The sequence below is a fragment of the Giraffa tippelskirchi genome, chromosome 10, assembly GCF_054371585.1.
Source record: "Giraffa tippelskirchi isolate mGirTip1 chromosome 10, T2T-mGirTip1v1.2.pri, whole genome shotgun sequence".
Classification (NCBI taxonomy): Eukaryota; Metazoa; Chordata; class Mammalia; order Artiodactyla; family Giraffidae; genus Giraffa; species Giraffa tippelskirchi.
Genome location: NC_137284.1, coordinates 53,694,877 through 53,710,985, shown reverse-complemented (window position 1 = coordinate 53,710,985; position 16,109 = coordinate 53,694,877). Strand labels below are relative to the sequence as shown.

General features: G+C 39.0%; 1 protein-coding gene across 4 annotated transcripts in view; it reads right to left on the bottom strand.

Moving 5' to 3' along the window:
• ZPBP (zona pellucida binding protein) overlaps window positions 1-16,109 on the bottom strand; it is a 130,392-nt gene that overhangs the window by 96,281 nt on the left and 18,002 nt on the right. For all 4 annotated transcript variants that reach the window (XR_014067782.1, XR_014067781.1, XM_081537454.1 and 1 more), the window contains exon 4: window positions 10,520-10,669. Coding sequence is in view for 2 of the 4 variants with exons in the window: in XM_081537454.1 (XP_081393580.1) it covers window positions 10,520-10,669 (150 nt within the window). In the remaining 2 variants the exon portion in view is untranslated. The remainder of the gene's footprint in view (window positions 1-10,519; window positions 10,670-16,109) is intronic.

The following is a 16,109-nucleotide window of genomic DNA, read 5'->3' as shown; positions in this document are numbered from 1 at the left end:
TTAATTCCTGGAAATCCCACCCCTTCCCCAAAATAGCTGGAATACTCTTCCCACTCATTAGCCTATGAAATTAGCCAGCCCTATAAAAAGTGATAATCCCCATTTTCAGGTGTCTCCTGTCTTCCAAGATGGAACAGACACACTCTGTCTATTGAGTGTGTATCTCCCTGAATAAGCTTTCTTTCTCTTTACTATGGCTCTTTCTTGAATTCTGTCCTGCTAGAAGCCAAGAACCCGTGCTTGGCAGCCATCCCAGGGACTCTAAGACCTGGGACGTGACAATCCTCTTGTGCGCCCCTTTCTTTCCTTCAACATCTTTTCTGTTGCCCAACAGGGGCCTCAAACAGCATAATCTCCATCCACCTGTTGGGCTATAGCTCCCCCTCTGAAGGGTGACGGGGTCTTGTCCAAGCCATGTAGATTCAAGTAGCCTCTTAGGTGGTAGCTCACGCTGCCTGCAGGATCTGGTAGAGACCAGTTCTCTGGCTGTGAAGGAGCCCTCAAGGCCAAAGGCCCGCGATCTTTTGCTTTCCTCTATCGTTCTATCTCTGTGAACTTGAGAAGATCCACAAGATGACCACCGGACATCCAAATAAAGACTGTGCCACAAGCAACTGACAACTTGGTTGGGTGAGTTTCCCCTGTGGCTCCTCTCTTCCCTGTTCATTCTTCATCCCAGCCCCGGGTTCAGGATGCTGGAACTACGAGAGGGCCCAAACTGGGGGATTCCCTGAATCCTCCTCCAGATTTGCAGCCTGGCCCTCCCCGAATACTTCTGGGGCTTACAGCATCATTGCACCCACAAGGGAATGTTGTGGGCAAGCACTTCCCTCCAGAGGGCTGCAGGTCCTCCCTGCTATGAAGCTTGCAGCTGTGCACCTTCCTAGTCCCACTCAGTCTTCTTCCTTATTTCAATCACATCATCAATTGTGATACCAAGGCAGGTGTCATGCTCCCTCTTCAGTGTCACCATCTGGTGGGGCACCCAGACACCCCTGAACAGAAGTATGGGTGAGCACTTATCTTGTGGGGGTCACAGGTAGACTTTACCAACCCCTAAGAGGAGGTAGTGGGCTTCTAAATGTCTCTTGGGAAGCATCATGACCGTACACCTTTCCTCCTGTCCTAGATTTCTCTTATATCCTCCTTCTCTCTCGACCTCTTGGACTATCTATTGATCCCTGCTCCTGCTTGTCAGCTTTGCCAGCAGACTGGGTGTTGCCTCTTTTAATTCTATGAAGAGGTAGCATTTCTTTGTCCTCCACTATCTCCCAGAGTTTGCTCAACTGGTAGGGGATTGAGCAAACTCTGGGAGATAGTGGAGGTCATAGGAGCCTGGCACACTACCATCCATGAGGTCGCAAAGAGTGGACATGACTTAGCGACTCAAAAACAACAGCCCTCCTCAACATCACATGGACCACATCCTGAGGAGAGATACCCTTCAGCTCTATTTGTTTCTTTCAGTGATAAAGGTAATCTGTTCAGTTGGCTCAGGGAGGTCTCTTCCCTCTCTCTCTAAAGGATCTAGGCCCTGGGATTCTGGTTGCTTCTTCCCCCACTGCCTTTTATTCCTTTCCTTAACTAATCCAAGAGGCCTTCTCAGGCTAACCAATGTGGTAGATTTCAGGTGTTCACAGGGACACCACTGTTGACACTGGGAGAATGCCAGGACAAATAACTACCATCTGAGAAGGATCAAGCAGACCCCTATCTTATCAAAACATCCCAACAAAAAGTGGGGGCAACTACAAGCATCCTGAAGGACTCCCTGCTAGGATGCATATTAGCTAACTGGAGAAAATTTAGACAGGATGGTTTAAGAAAAAGAAATTAATTTTCTTTTGCAATACTGCGTGATCCCAATACATACTAGGAAACCAAGAGATGTGGCAAAAAAAAAAAGTTGGGTGACTGAATTACGATATCATCTTGCAGCTGGGCCTATTTTGTAAAAGGAAAGGAAAATGGCAGGGGGAGGAAGTCCCATCCATCCAAAGGTTCATGACCCTATTCCCAAACCCAGGTCTAAAGAACTCCAGCAGGTGTGCCTGGTTCACATCCCTTCAAAGTGCCTTCTTCCCCTTCAGGAGCTTGATGTTTCAGATGATCCCTTTATGAGTTCACCTCCCTGAGACCCACAGCTGGGAAATCCTACTCCCCCCCAATTCTGAGCGGGGACAGTCATCTGGACCATTTATCTATAACTCCCATCTGGGGAGCTGGAAACCCTAGACCCCCATAAATCAGCTCATGGATTTGGCCTTTGTAGTATTTAACAGTAGAGATACAGTTGAAAAGGCAAAAAGGAGTCAAAAGTTAACTGCACAATTATCAGAGGCAGCCCTAACCCCTATACCACCTCAGGGTTGCCCACCCTTGTGAAAACCTATGGTGAGGGCAAGAACCAGGCAGTTTGGATCAGAGCCACTGTCTCACTGAGAAAACAACTGTTGCTTTAAGTGTGGCCAATAGGGCCACTGGAAAAACAAATTCTGCCTGTATGGGAAAAGTCCACTGGGACTCTGCTTGATATGAAAATGAGAAAGCCACTGGAAGAGGAACTGCCCTCAGTCCCAAAGGGGACCTGGGCTACCAAACCACTGATGGTAAGAGAACCAAAGACTGCTGGAGCCCAGGACTTACCCTGGCTCCCAAAGGATACCTGGTCATTTCTCCAGAGGAACCTCTGGTAGTCTTTGATGTGGCAGGTAGGAAAGTCATTTTCTCACTAATATGGGGGACATCTACTATGTGCTAACTGATGTCCCTGGACCCTTGTCATCTCAATTTTGTGTAACAGGGATTGATAGAAAGCCCAAAACCAAGTAATTCACCCCTCCCCTCAACTGCTTGCTAGAAAGCTTTACCTTTGCACATCCATTTCTGCTTACATCTGAGTGCCCCATCTGCTTGCTGGGAAGGGACTTGCTCACTAAATTCCAGAAAATAGCCCAAGCTGGAGATCCTTGTGGAGATGGTAGCCACCAGGACAAACAATTGGTCTCGGCCAGAGGAATCTAACACAGTCTCAAACTAGAGGAGATCACCATTCCATCCTGTCAGATACAAAATGACACCTGCCAAAAGCACTGCCAATGACTGAACAACAAGGGCATTTGCCATCTGCCTCTGTGGAGACTGAACCCTGTGCTGCTCCAGCTGTTGACCTTCAACACCCTCTAAGGGAGTTTAGGATGGAGTGAGGTACTCTGTGTTCCAGGGAATCTGGTGGGACAGGTCTTTAGATAGTTAGATATTTTCAGGAACTGACTTCATGATCCCAATCCTCTTCATATCTAGAAAAGCACTAAATCCCTTCATGAGGACATCAGCATCTCATAACTAGCAGAAAATCTTTTATAAATTGTGTGCTTAATTGTACTGAACTCCCCCTTCACCAAAATTTTATATATTGACCTTCCCCCACTGCCTCTTAGGAGCAGTCTCTCAGAGCTATCTGAGGTGCTGCCCCCCGGGGTGCTCTCCTCATTTTGCCCCAAATAAAACTTGACTCACTACTCTCAAGATGCATATCTCTTTCAGTTGACAAGCCCATCTAAGTTGTAAAACTATGGGTAGTTGAACTGGTTCACAGTGCTAGACCTAAAGGTGGTTTTCTTCCCTGCACCCAGACTCCCATTATCTATTTGCCTTTGAATGGACAAATCCAGACACTGTAGTGTCATGAATGGTTCCATCTGTGTGCTTACAGAATTTAAGCAGAGGGTGCCAATGGGAGAGCCTCCTCAGATCAAAGGTCTGAACACGAATGTGCATGCTCATTCATGTCCAACTCTGCAACCCTATGGGCTGTAGCCCACCTGGCTCTTCTGTCCATGGGATTTTCCAGGCAAGAATACCGGAGTGGTTGCCACTTCCACCTCCAAGGGATCTTCCCAACTTGGGGATCAAACCCACATCTCCTGTGTCTCCTCCATTTCAGGCAGAAGATTCTTTACTACTTGAGCCATGTGGGAAGTTTCTTAAAGCCAGGGAGGATACCCAAAAGTGTCTGAAAATAAAGTACCAAAATGGGAGGCCACTGGTCCAACTAAGCTACCCATGTGTTTGTGCACTGCTCAGTCGCTCAGTTGTGTCCAACTCTTTGTGACCCCATGGATTGTAGCCTTCCAGGCTCCTCTATCCATGGGATTCTCAAGGTAAGAATACTGCCCTAGGTAGTCATTCCCTTCTCCAGGGGATCTTCCTGGATAGAAATTCCAAAGAGGCCTTCTCCCCTAACCTACAGGAGGGAAAGTAAAACATTCCAACATGGGTGAATGGGTATATTAGTCCTTCAGTATCACTGAGAAGCCACCCAATCCTTTTTAAAAGGGGGAAAAAAAAAAACTACTTGTTTTACAAATCTAGTCTTTATGGACCAGAGGTATAGCTCCAAAAATAATTCAAAACCCACCAATAATTTTAGCACTTCCAAAACCTTCCCCATCTATCTTAAGAGGCTTGTAAGTACTAAACAAAGGGGAAGCAAAGTTATCCTAGGAGGGATTTACCTGTGCCTTTGAGATGCAAATGTCCTACCTGGTTTTTCTCTAGAAACCTTTCTCTATGCCATCTTTTTAAAATGCAAATTTTGAAAAAGAGAGTAAATAATTTGGAACTTGTCAAGGAAAAATAAAAACTTTGAGCTTCTTTTCCCTAAATATTAGTAAAACGGATTTAGCCATCTAGAGAAGTGAGCTTGACTTGTCCCATCCGCTAGAAATCCAAATTTAAACCAAACTCTTGCAGACAGATGGGTTTTTCATTGCTGTACCTGACTCATGGCTGAAATTTTGGAAGAGGAACTATAAGGCCTCTGTGTTTGTGTATTAATTCACAAAAGAAGCTATATTAAATTGACTGAAAGGAAATTAAGTGCTTATATATAAATATAAAGTAATGTGGCCAGAATGAATTTTAGGTTTAAGTCATCTGGAAAGTATTCAGTACCAAACTGACATGTGGTATTGAAGGTAGGTTAAGCTTGTTGGTTTGATTAGTATAGATTAATACAGACATAATACCGTCTCAGGAGTCATCAATGTTAAGCATAATACTTTTGTTATACCTAGGTTTACTAGACTTTTGATCTCTTGAAAATCTGTCAGCAAGGAAAGTAACTTGGTGTGGAAAAATCTTTTAAGGAAAGTAAGGCATGTTTTCAGTAAAAGAAGGCATGCTGCTGCTGCTAGGTTGCTTCAGTCTTGTCCGACTCTGTGTGACCCCATAGACGGCAGCCCACCAGGCTCCCCCATCCCTGGGATTCTCCAGGCAAGAACACTGGAATGGGTTGCCATTTCCTTCTCCAATGCATGAAAGGAAAAGTGAAAGTGAAGTAGCTCAGTCGTGTCTGACTCTTAGTGACCCCATGGACTACAGCCCACCAGGCTCCTCCGTCCATGGGTTTTTCCAGGCGAGAGTACTGGAGTGGGTTGCCATTGCCTTCTCTATGCCATTGCCTTCTCCAAAAGAACACATGAGGATTTATGAAAAAGTATTGAAAAGAGTTATGCATGATCAGGATTTTCTAAGATTGGATTGAATTTAGTTGGGTAAACTGATTTTGTTGGGAGCAAGCTAAGGTAAGGCTTGGATTAAATTTTTTATCTGTTAAGAAAATAAAGTTTTCTTGGAATGCCATTTCTGATAATGTTATCTGAGGTTCTTTGCTTTTAAGTGATTCTCCGTTTACTTTTGTTATCTCTTGTAACTCTGGTTAAGAAATAAGTATTGTCTCACAATGACTGATGATTTTTGACCAACTGTTTTAAAACTTTTTTCACAAACTTCCCAATACCAAATTTTAATCAAAGTGAATAAAACTAATTAGATCTTCAAATTTTCTTGAATTTTCAAGACTGAAAGAATACGATCTCACTCAATAATTTGAATCTACACAAAAACAAGGTACACCAGTAAATTATGTAATTATAAAGACAGAATAAGTGCTTATTTCTACTTTTTCTCTTCACTGATTTAAAAAACAATTGTACAAAAGAATTTGTGTATGATGTTATCACTGGGACCAAACATAAATACAGATTTTCCAATAGAAACAGAAAGAAAGTAGGTGGAAGCAAGGTTCTACTAGCTTAAGAAACAATTACAGATGGAAGCTTGGAAAAATAGGAACAATTTAAGAAAATAAAAAAATAAACAAGAAGACTAATGTAAAAAAGTCTATAAACATACACTTGTTCTAATTTCAGCTTCTCTGAGATATATAAAATTATACAAAATAAAGATAGAAATGTATTGTTAGTTTTGCAACATTTACAGATATAATATTTATAATATACCACAAAAAGCATGGAAAAGGAATGCATCTACTTAAGATTTCTATATCTCACTAGAATTATGTTAGTAAAGATATCAGCTGATTCTGATAGGTGAAGATATATGTGGTAATCTCTAGAGAAATCAATAAGGAAATGACTCAAAATATATAGAGTAAAAATCACTAAAGTAATTAAAATGCTACATTAGAAAGTATTCCCTTAATTCACAAGATGTAATGAGAAACAGAGCAACACACAAGACAGGGAAATATAAAGTAAAATGATATAGTATACCCAATTATATAAATAACATTAAATGTGAATGAATTAAATTACATAATCAAAAGGCAGAGACTGTGAATCTGGATTTAAAAAGCAATGGACTTAGTGTCTACAAGAGACACACATTAGATGCAAAGATACAAATAGACTGAAAGTGATGGGTGGAAAATTCAATACACCATATATACAGCAATCACAAGAAAGTAGGAATGGCTATTCAACTGTCAAGCAGAGTAAATTTTAGAACAAACAAAAAATGCTACCATAGATAAAGGGCAACATTTTTTTATGATTAAAAAAGACAATCTATCAGGAGGAGAGAACAATATAAACACGAACATACACACACATCTAGAACAAAGCACTAAAATGAAGCAAAAAAAAAATTATAGAAATGATCAAAGAAATACACAATTCAAAATATTGCTCGGAGACTTCAACACCTCACTTACAGTAATAAACAACTATGCAGAAATCAACAAGGACATACAACACTTAAATAATGCCCAAACCAAATATACATAAATGATATCTATAGAACTCTCCATCTAGCAGCGGCAGAATATACATTCTTCTCAAGTGCTCATGGCACATTCTCAGGATAGAAACTATTTTAAGGGACAAATCAAAATAAATTTTAAAGGACTGAAATAATACAAAGTATTTTCTTTGACTACAACATAATTAGAATAATAGAAAAAATATGAAAAATTCACAAATCTGTAGAAATTAAAGAACATAATTCTAAGTAGCTAATGTGTCAAAAATGAAATCAAAAAGGAAGTTAGAAAAAAAGAATTTGAAGGACTTTCCTGGTGGTCTCATGGTTAAGAATCCAACTGCCAGTGAAGGAACACACATTTGATCCCTAGTCTGGTAAGATCCCACATGCTGCAGGGCAACTAAGCCCATGTAACACAACTACTGGGATCAAGCCCTGGAACCCATGTTCTGCAACAAGAGAAACCACTGCAATGAGAAGCCCACGCACTGCAACTGGAAACTAGCCCCCACTCACCACAACTAGCGAAAGCCCGTGCACAGCAATGAAGATCCTGCATAGCCAAAAATACATTAAAAAAATCTAAAAAAAAGTCTTGCAAAAATAAGTAATACATGTGTTTTGCTCTTCCTATAATTACACATAAAAACACAGTATTACCTGGCACATAATACTCAGCAAATATTAGCTATCATTTTCCTTATTATAAATCAGCATTCATTTTAAGCACTGTTACATTTCTTAGCTTATGTGGATATACCCTGATGAGAGATTCTAAAGTATATTTGCTATAAACTATATAAACTACATAAAATATCTATATCATCAGTTCAGTTCAGTCACTCAGTCATGTCCGACTCTTTCCGACCCCATGGACAGCAGCACACCAGGCTGCCCTGTCCATCAACAACTCCCAGAGCCTGTTCAAATTCATGTCCATTGAGTCAGTGATGCCATCCAACCATCTCATCCTCTGTTGTCCCCTTCTCCTCCTGCCTTCAATCTTTCCCAGCATCAGGGTCTTTGCCAGTGAGTTAGTTCTTTGTATCAGGTGGCCAAAGTATTGGAGCTTCAGCTTTAACATCAGTCCTTCCAATGAATATTCAGGACTGATTTCCTCCAGGATTGACTGGTTTAATTTCCTTGAACTACAAGGGACTCGCAAGAGTCTTCTCCAACATTACAGTTCAAAAGCATCAATTCTATGGCGCTTAGCTTTCTCTGTGGTCTAATCTCATATCCATACAATACTATGGGAACTAGACGGACCTTTGCAGGCAAAGTAATGTCTCTGCTTTTAAATATGCTGTCTAGGTTAGTCATAACTTTTCTTCCAAGGAGCAAGCATCTTTTAATTTCATGGCTGCAATCATCATCTGCAGTGATTTTGGAGCCCAAGAAAATAAAGTCTGTCACTGTTTCCACTGTTTCCCCATCTATTTCCCATGAAGTGATGGGACCAGATGCCATGATCTTAGTTTTCTGAATGTTGAGTTTCAAGCCAACTTTTTCATGCTCCTCTTTCACTTTCATCAAGAAGCTCTTTAGTTCTTTACTTTCTGCCATAAGGGTGGTGTCATCTGCATATCTGAGGTTATTGATATTTCTCCCGGCAATCTTGATTCCAGTTTGTGCTTCATCCAGCTCAGCATTTCTCATGATGTACTCTGCATATAAGTTAAATAAGCAGGGTGACAATATAGAGCTTTGATGTACTCCTTTCCTGATTTGGAACCAGTCCATTGTTCCATGTCTGGTTCCAACTGTTGCTTCTTGATCTGCATACAGATTTCTCAGGAGGCAAGTCAGATGGTCTGGTATTCCCATCTCTTAAAGAATTTTCTACAGTTTGTTGTGATCTACACAGTCAAAGGCTTTGGCGTAATCAATTAAGCAGAAATAAAGGCTTTGGTGTAATCAATAAAGCAGAAATAGATGCTTTTCTGGAACTCTCTTGCTTTTTCTATGAACCAACGGATGTTAGCAATTTGATCTCTGGTTCCCCTACCTTTTTTAAATCCAGCTTGAACACCTGGAAGTTCACGATTCACGTACTGCTGAAGTCTGGCTTGGAGAATTTTGAGCATTACTTGGCAAGGGTGTTTTATGAGTGCAATTATGCAACAGTTTGAACATTTTTGGCATTGCCCTTCTTTGGGACTGGAATGAAAACTGACCTTTTCCAGTCCTGTGGCCAGTGCTGAGTTTTCCAAACTTGCTGGCATATTGAGTACAGCACTTTAACAGCATCATCTTTTAGGATTTGAAATAGCTCAACTGGAACTATATGAAGTCTATATCATATATTATAGAAAAAAACTATAACAAAAATGAAGTGTGACTGATTATAAGTTTAAACAAATTATTTGCCTAACAAAGTTAATATAATTTCTCATGAAAATTATGTCTTTCTTTGGATATATGGGATAGTGTTTTTTAGTGACCAAAAAATGATCAAGAAACTATTAATAATTCAGCCAGTTGTTCTGTATCCCAGCTGTGAAAACAATGGTACATTAGTTTCCTACTGCTTCCAATGGTATATTAACTTCTTAAGCTACATACATAGTCGCTTAAAATAACACAAATATATTATCTTACAATTTCAGAGATCAGAAGTTCAAGGTGAGTCTTACAAGACTGAAATCAAGGTACATTCAATTTGGAAGCTCCAGGGGGTTCCCACTTCTCTGCCACCTCCAGAATCTAGAGATCTGCTGCCTTCTTGGCTTGCGGCTTCTCCCACCAGCCTCTCATTTCATCACATTTTCTTTTTTCTGCCTTTGGCCTTCTTGCATTCCTCTTTAAGGAGTCTTGTGACTGCCCAGGGCCAGTCCAAGTAATTAAGGATGGTTACTCACCTCAAGATGTTCATTTAATTGTACCGATAAAACCTGCTACTGTAGGGTAATAGGTTTAGAAACTCTGAAGGTGAGACAAGGGAATCCTTGAGGACCATGACTGTCTCCATATGTAGGTCCCACCAATGAGAGGGAAGCTCCATTCAGGCTGTTCTCCTGGCCACTCCAGTACTAATTCAGCTGTTCAGTCTCAGACATCAACAGATCCAACTGTTTTCACAAAAGGGTTTTACACACAGTGGCAACTCATGTTCTTGTTCAGGAGGATGGCAGTGAACCATCAAAAATGATACTCAGAATTTAAAAGCAGAACAGACTACAGTATCACCCTCATACTCTGAAAACATGATGTCTCTACCATCCTGTTTTTATTCAGTCTTAAATTGATCTGTAAAAGTCAACATTCTCCTGAAGAAAAAAGATCTTCCCTTACCACTAACTCCTTACAAAGCACTTTGCAAAATACAAGCAGGCATAAATTTTTCTTTAAGACTAAAAATAACACAATCCCTTTAAAACAAACTTGTTAAAATATGCAAATATTTGAAAACATTAAGTAATGTTAAACTAGAACTAAAACCTCTTCTTACCATATACAACATATTTCAGTTGGAGATTTTTAATGACTTCTTCCACAGTAGGTTTATACTCCAGAAAACACGTGTAAACCCCACTCATGCTTTCCTCAAAGTTCTGGAATACAAGGCTTCCTGTGGAGGTGATTTGTGCAGTGCTGTTTTCTAATAGAATAAGAAGATACAGTGATCAGTGGCTTAAATAACATGAGATTGAGATAAAGTAACAAGCCATTTTCTAAACAGAGAAAAGCCATCCAAATTTACCTGCTATACATTAAAGACATCGAGGGAACATAGTCATCGTGTCTGGTGTTTCTTGACAGTAGGTGCCAAGATGTATTTCTGACTGTCAGAATTTCACTAACCAGAGTTCATGAAGTGTGTAGCTGCCTAAGTGGTAAGAGACTAAAAATCATACATACATGATGTGCTCCTAATCTGCCTACTGCATTGAGATGGCATGATGAACATTCATAAACATATAAAATAGTATATATTTATATATACTGTCAAGTAACTATATCTATACATATGCATATAAATATTTTATAGATGAATTATGTTCTCAGTAAGCATATAAACTATATATTAAAAGGATGAAACACTGTATCCAGAACAAAGACTAACTCAATATAATCACTGACAACTAGGGATTGGTTGTCATTACACAGGTACTAGGCAAAAGCTGGATTACAACTCTAAGGGTTGCACGAGAAAGAAAATATAGGTTGGATAACTTCATGCCCAGAGTCACAATCAGAACTGCTGTGCTAGAAGTCAGAACTGGACGTAAGATCTCTTGCAACTTCAACATTACTTAAAGTAGCAAATGGGAGAAAGCCATGTTATGTAATGGAAAAGAAGCCTGATTTAAAAGAATTAAGACTTGGATTTGAGGCGTACCTTTCTCACAAACTGTAACTAAGGGATAATCACTTAAACTTTTTGAAGTCTAGCTCCTTCATTTGTACAACAAAGAATCATAAAATATGATAATATATCTCATAGAATTGTTTTTGTATAACAAATACAAGGAATGCTAAAGTACTTGAAAAAGCTATAAGTCATTAAGCAACTAAAAGTTGTTATTCTGAAAGTTCATAACCATGGTTCTGCAATAGAAAAATTATTAGACATTAAAACTCACTTACTTAATAATTTAATAAACCATTCATCAGAATTGAAAATATTACCTCAGTAAATAATTGCTCATTTTTTTTAAGAAAATAATTTATTGCCTATAACTGTCAAATTGAAATTTATTTTGAAGCAATTACTTAAAAATAAGACAAAAAAGTTAGTGTTATTATGAAGCGATTTTCATCATTAATTTTTTCACTAACAATTTGTTGCGTTTCTAGACATGCAAAGCCCTGTTTCAGATATTGAAGGAGAAATGCATAGATGGATACACCTGTCCTCAAGTGCTTTACATAGAGCATTATGCCTTGAGAACTCCCATTTCTATATCCTGGATGAAGCTGAAAAATGTGACATAAATTTAGAATGCGTTTCTATTGTATTGCCTATTTCTCCATGAATATCTTTTAATGAAAGGGTATATATTCATCGTAACATGTTGTCTCTTTTTTGGAACAGATAAAGTTTTTCAAGTGCCTGATATACTGTATTTCAGCAAAGACTGATATATCATATCATATGATAAAAGGTGCCCACAAGTTGTAAAGAAATTTTAGAATATGTCAGCAATGAAGCTATGTATTCCCTGGCATTAATTTGAAACAGAAATTTCCCCAAACAGAAGCATCAATTAAAAACTGTATTAATATATATGAGTGCCTACTACAACATTAAATATAATGACAACCAGAAAATCTCGTATCATACAATTTCTAAGAAAACACTCTCCGGCTACATTCTTATTTTAAAACCTTTAAAAGTCACACACTTTGAAGAAATGCCCAGGGGATTTCACAGCCAGGAGAAGAATCCACTTAACAAATACCACTTACCAAACTGACTTTTAAATAACTAAGTTTAAATGGGATGCCAACTGAAAACGCAATAACATATCACTATAAGAACTCATATAACAACAGACAGTCAATAAATAATTGAACTAAACTCTGTACTTCTCTCTCTAGAATTTAGCTTGATCATCTAAAAATTTAGAGTTGGATTAAATTTCTAGAAACTCATGCCTCAGAGCTCTCTAAAATTACATGGCAGAATTTAAGCACAATTTCATTTTAGCTTCAGTTCAGTTCAGTTCAGTTGCTCAGTCGTGTCCGATTCTTTGTGACCCCATGAATCACAGCATGCCAGGCCTCCCTGTCCATTACCAACTCCCAGAGTTTACCCAAACCCATGTCCATCGAATTGGTGATGCCATCCAACCATCTCATCCTCTGTCGTCCCCTTCTCCTCCTACCCCTAATCCTACCTAGCATTAGGGTCTTTTCCAATGAGTCAACTCTTTGCATGAGATGGCCAAAGTATTGGAGTTTCAGCTTCAACATAAGTCCTTCCAATGAACATCCAGGATTGATCTCCTTTAGGATGGACTGGTTGGATCTCTTTGCAGTCCAAGGGACTCTCAAGAGTCTTCTCCAACACCACAGTTCAAAACCATCAATTCTGCGGTGCTCAGCTTTCTTCACCGTCCAACTCTCACATCCATACATGACCACTGGAAAAACCATAGCCTTTACTAGACGGACCTTTGTTGGCAAAGTAATGTCTCTGCTTTTAAATATGCTATGTAGGTTGGCCATAACCTTCCTTCCAAGGAATAAGCGTCTTTTAATTTCATGGCTGCAGTCACCATCAGCAGTGATTCTGGAGCCCAAAAAAATAAAGTCTGACACTGTTTCCACTGTTTCCCCATCTATTTCCCATGAAGTGATGGGACCAGATGCCATGATCTTAGTTTTCTGAACGTTGAGCTTTAAGCCAACTTTTTCACTCTCCTCTTTCACTTTCATCAAGAGGCTCTTTAGTTCTTCTTCACTTTCTGCCATAAGGGTGGTGTCATCTGCATATCCGAAGTTACTGATATTTACTCTTTCAAAAAATAGGTTTATACTTTTGCTTTCTGCTCAGATACGGTGAGTGAATATAAGAGATCAACATCATATAACAATAAGGGAAAAGACAAACAAAGTGCTAACCAATGAATTCTCTTGAACCTATCAAATACCTCAGGTAGGTAGGGCAACCAATCACCTGAAATCTAGGAATGTACAGTGCCTACAGTTAGAACCTGAACCCAAGCATTTGCTTCAAAACTGGCTGAAAGGCTTCAGTGAATTGCTAAAAGCCAAGTGCTAACCAGTGTGTGCATGTGAAACCTCTGATCAGAGATGGGGGTGAGTAGAGGAAGCTGCACCCTCTTACAGGCTTTTACTTCATGAAACCCTCTGGGTGTTCAAAAGGAATATGAAGGGAACCCTGAGCAAGAGTCTCACAGGGTGCTGGCTGGAGGGGGTCCAGCAGCCCTGTCAAAACTCTACCCACACCCATTTCCCCTGCCTCCAGGTAAGGAGCAATGTCTTAACCTACAATGGGAGAAGAAACAAAAATCATTATCAAGAGCACTGAGGAAACGTGTTACCACTAGGGAAGGAAACAGGAAGGAAAAAAAATCATCCTTGAGGCAGAGTCAGCAACAAGTACCAGGCCAACACTAAAGCTGGATGGAGGATAGGATGAAGCACTTCTGAAGGCCATACCCACAAGATCAGGGATGCCACACCAGTCTAAGGCTTAATCAGAACCCTAGAGATCCCCTCTATCCCAACTGCCCATCACTAATAAGAGCCTAGCAACACAGTGAAATCAAGCTAAGAGAGTTATAAGAAAGAGGAAATCAAAAAAAGAGAAATCAAAGCGAAAGATGAGATACTGGAGATAAAAAAAAATTTTAGTAACCATGGCAATAACAAATATCAAAGTCAGACAATTCTTGAGTAATAAAAACTCCTAATAGTAAGGTTTAATACTATTTTTAAAAGTGTTCATCTCAAATATAAAAATACTTACCTTAATGTTTACTATCTTATTCAAAATGTCAAACTTAAACAAAAATTAAGAAGCATACAGTTAGGTAAGAAATGACACATTTCCAAAACACAAAGCTATGACACAGATGTCAGAAGTATCAGACAGCTTACTTAAAATAACTATGAAAGATGCATTAAATAATTTAATGGAAAATATAGAAAGCATGCAAGATCAGATAGGTGATTTCAGTAGAGATTGAAACTCTGTGAAATAATCGAATGGAAACATTGGAACTAAAACCAAAACAAACAAAAACTATTAAAAAAAAAAGTAACACAGATGAAGTTTTCCTTCAATGGGCTCATAAAGAGGCTTGACATGGCTAAGAAAAGAATCAATGACTTGAAGTTAGGTCAAAAGAAATTTACCTAGCCAGAATCACAAAGAGAAAAACACCTCCAAGAAGAATGAATCCAAGAGTTACAGAACAATTTCAAACAGTGTTCATAAGGGTGATAGAAACCTCAGAAAGAGCAGAGGAACAGGAATGAGCAGAAGAAACACTGGAAAATAACGTGACTGAGAATTTAAAAATTAATGACAAACCAAAAAACAGATTTAAGAAGCTTACAGAACACAAAGCAGAATAATACAAATAACAACAACAACAAAATGCATTTAGTGTTTAAATCACTGAAGTGAAGGGAAAAGAGAAAAATCTTGAAATTAATCAGAAAAAAAATGGCACAGTGCCTACAGAGAGACAAGAACAAGTTTATAGCAGCCTTTTCATAAGAAACCATGAAAGCAAAAAGAATACAGGATGCCATCTTTGGAATGCTGGAAAAAAAATTGCCAGTCCAGAATTCTACAACCATCAAAAGAAAAAGATAAGCCAATTTAAGATTAATCAGAAATCAATGAAACTGAAAACAGAAAAGTACCAGAGAAAAATTAAGTCAAAAGCTGGTCCCTTGAAATGATTGATGAAACTGTATACCTGCAGCCAGAAAGACCAAAATGAAGGAGAAGAGACAACATCAATGTTTGGAGTGAATAAGGGCATATCATAGAGATCCTGAATATATAAAAAGATAACAAGAAAATGTCACAAACGATGCACATTAATTCAACAAGTTGAAAAAAATCTAAGATGGACAAAATTCCTTGAAAGATACAAACTACAAAAAGTCACAAAATGGTGAGAGGGGAAAATCCTAGTCCTACCTTCGTTAGATTACTATCTGTGAACTCTAAAGCCAGACTTCAAAAGCACATGCCTTCAAGAAAAGTACCTTGCTCTCTCAATGCCTTCATTTTCCACATATAAAAGGGTGAAAATGGCTGTACTGACTGCAAAGAGCTACTGTGAAATTTAATTGACTAGTGTATGTAAAAAAGTATATGCAAAAAAGCAAAATGGCTGTCTGAGGAGGCCTTACAGATAGCTAGGAAGAGAAGAGAAATGAAAAGCAAAGGGGAAAAGGAAAGATATTCCCATCTGAAAGTAGAGTTCCAAAGAATAGCAAGGAGAGAGAAGAAAGCCTTCCTCAGCGATCAGTGCAAAGAAATAGAGGAAAACAACAGATTGGGAAAGACTAGAGATCTCTTCAAGAAAATTAGAGATACCAAAGGAACA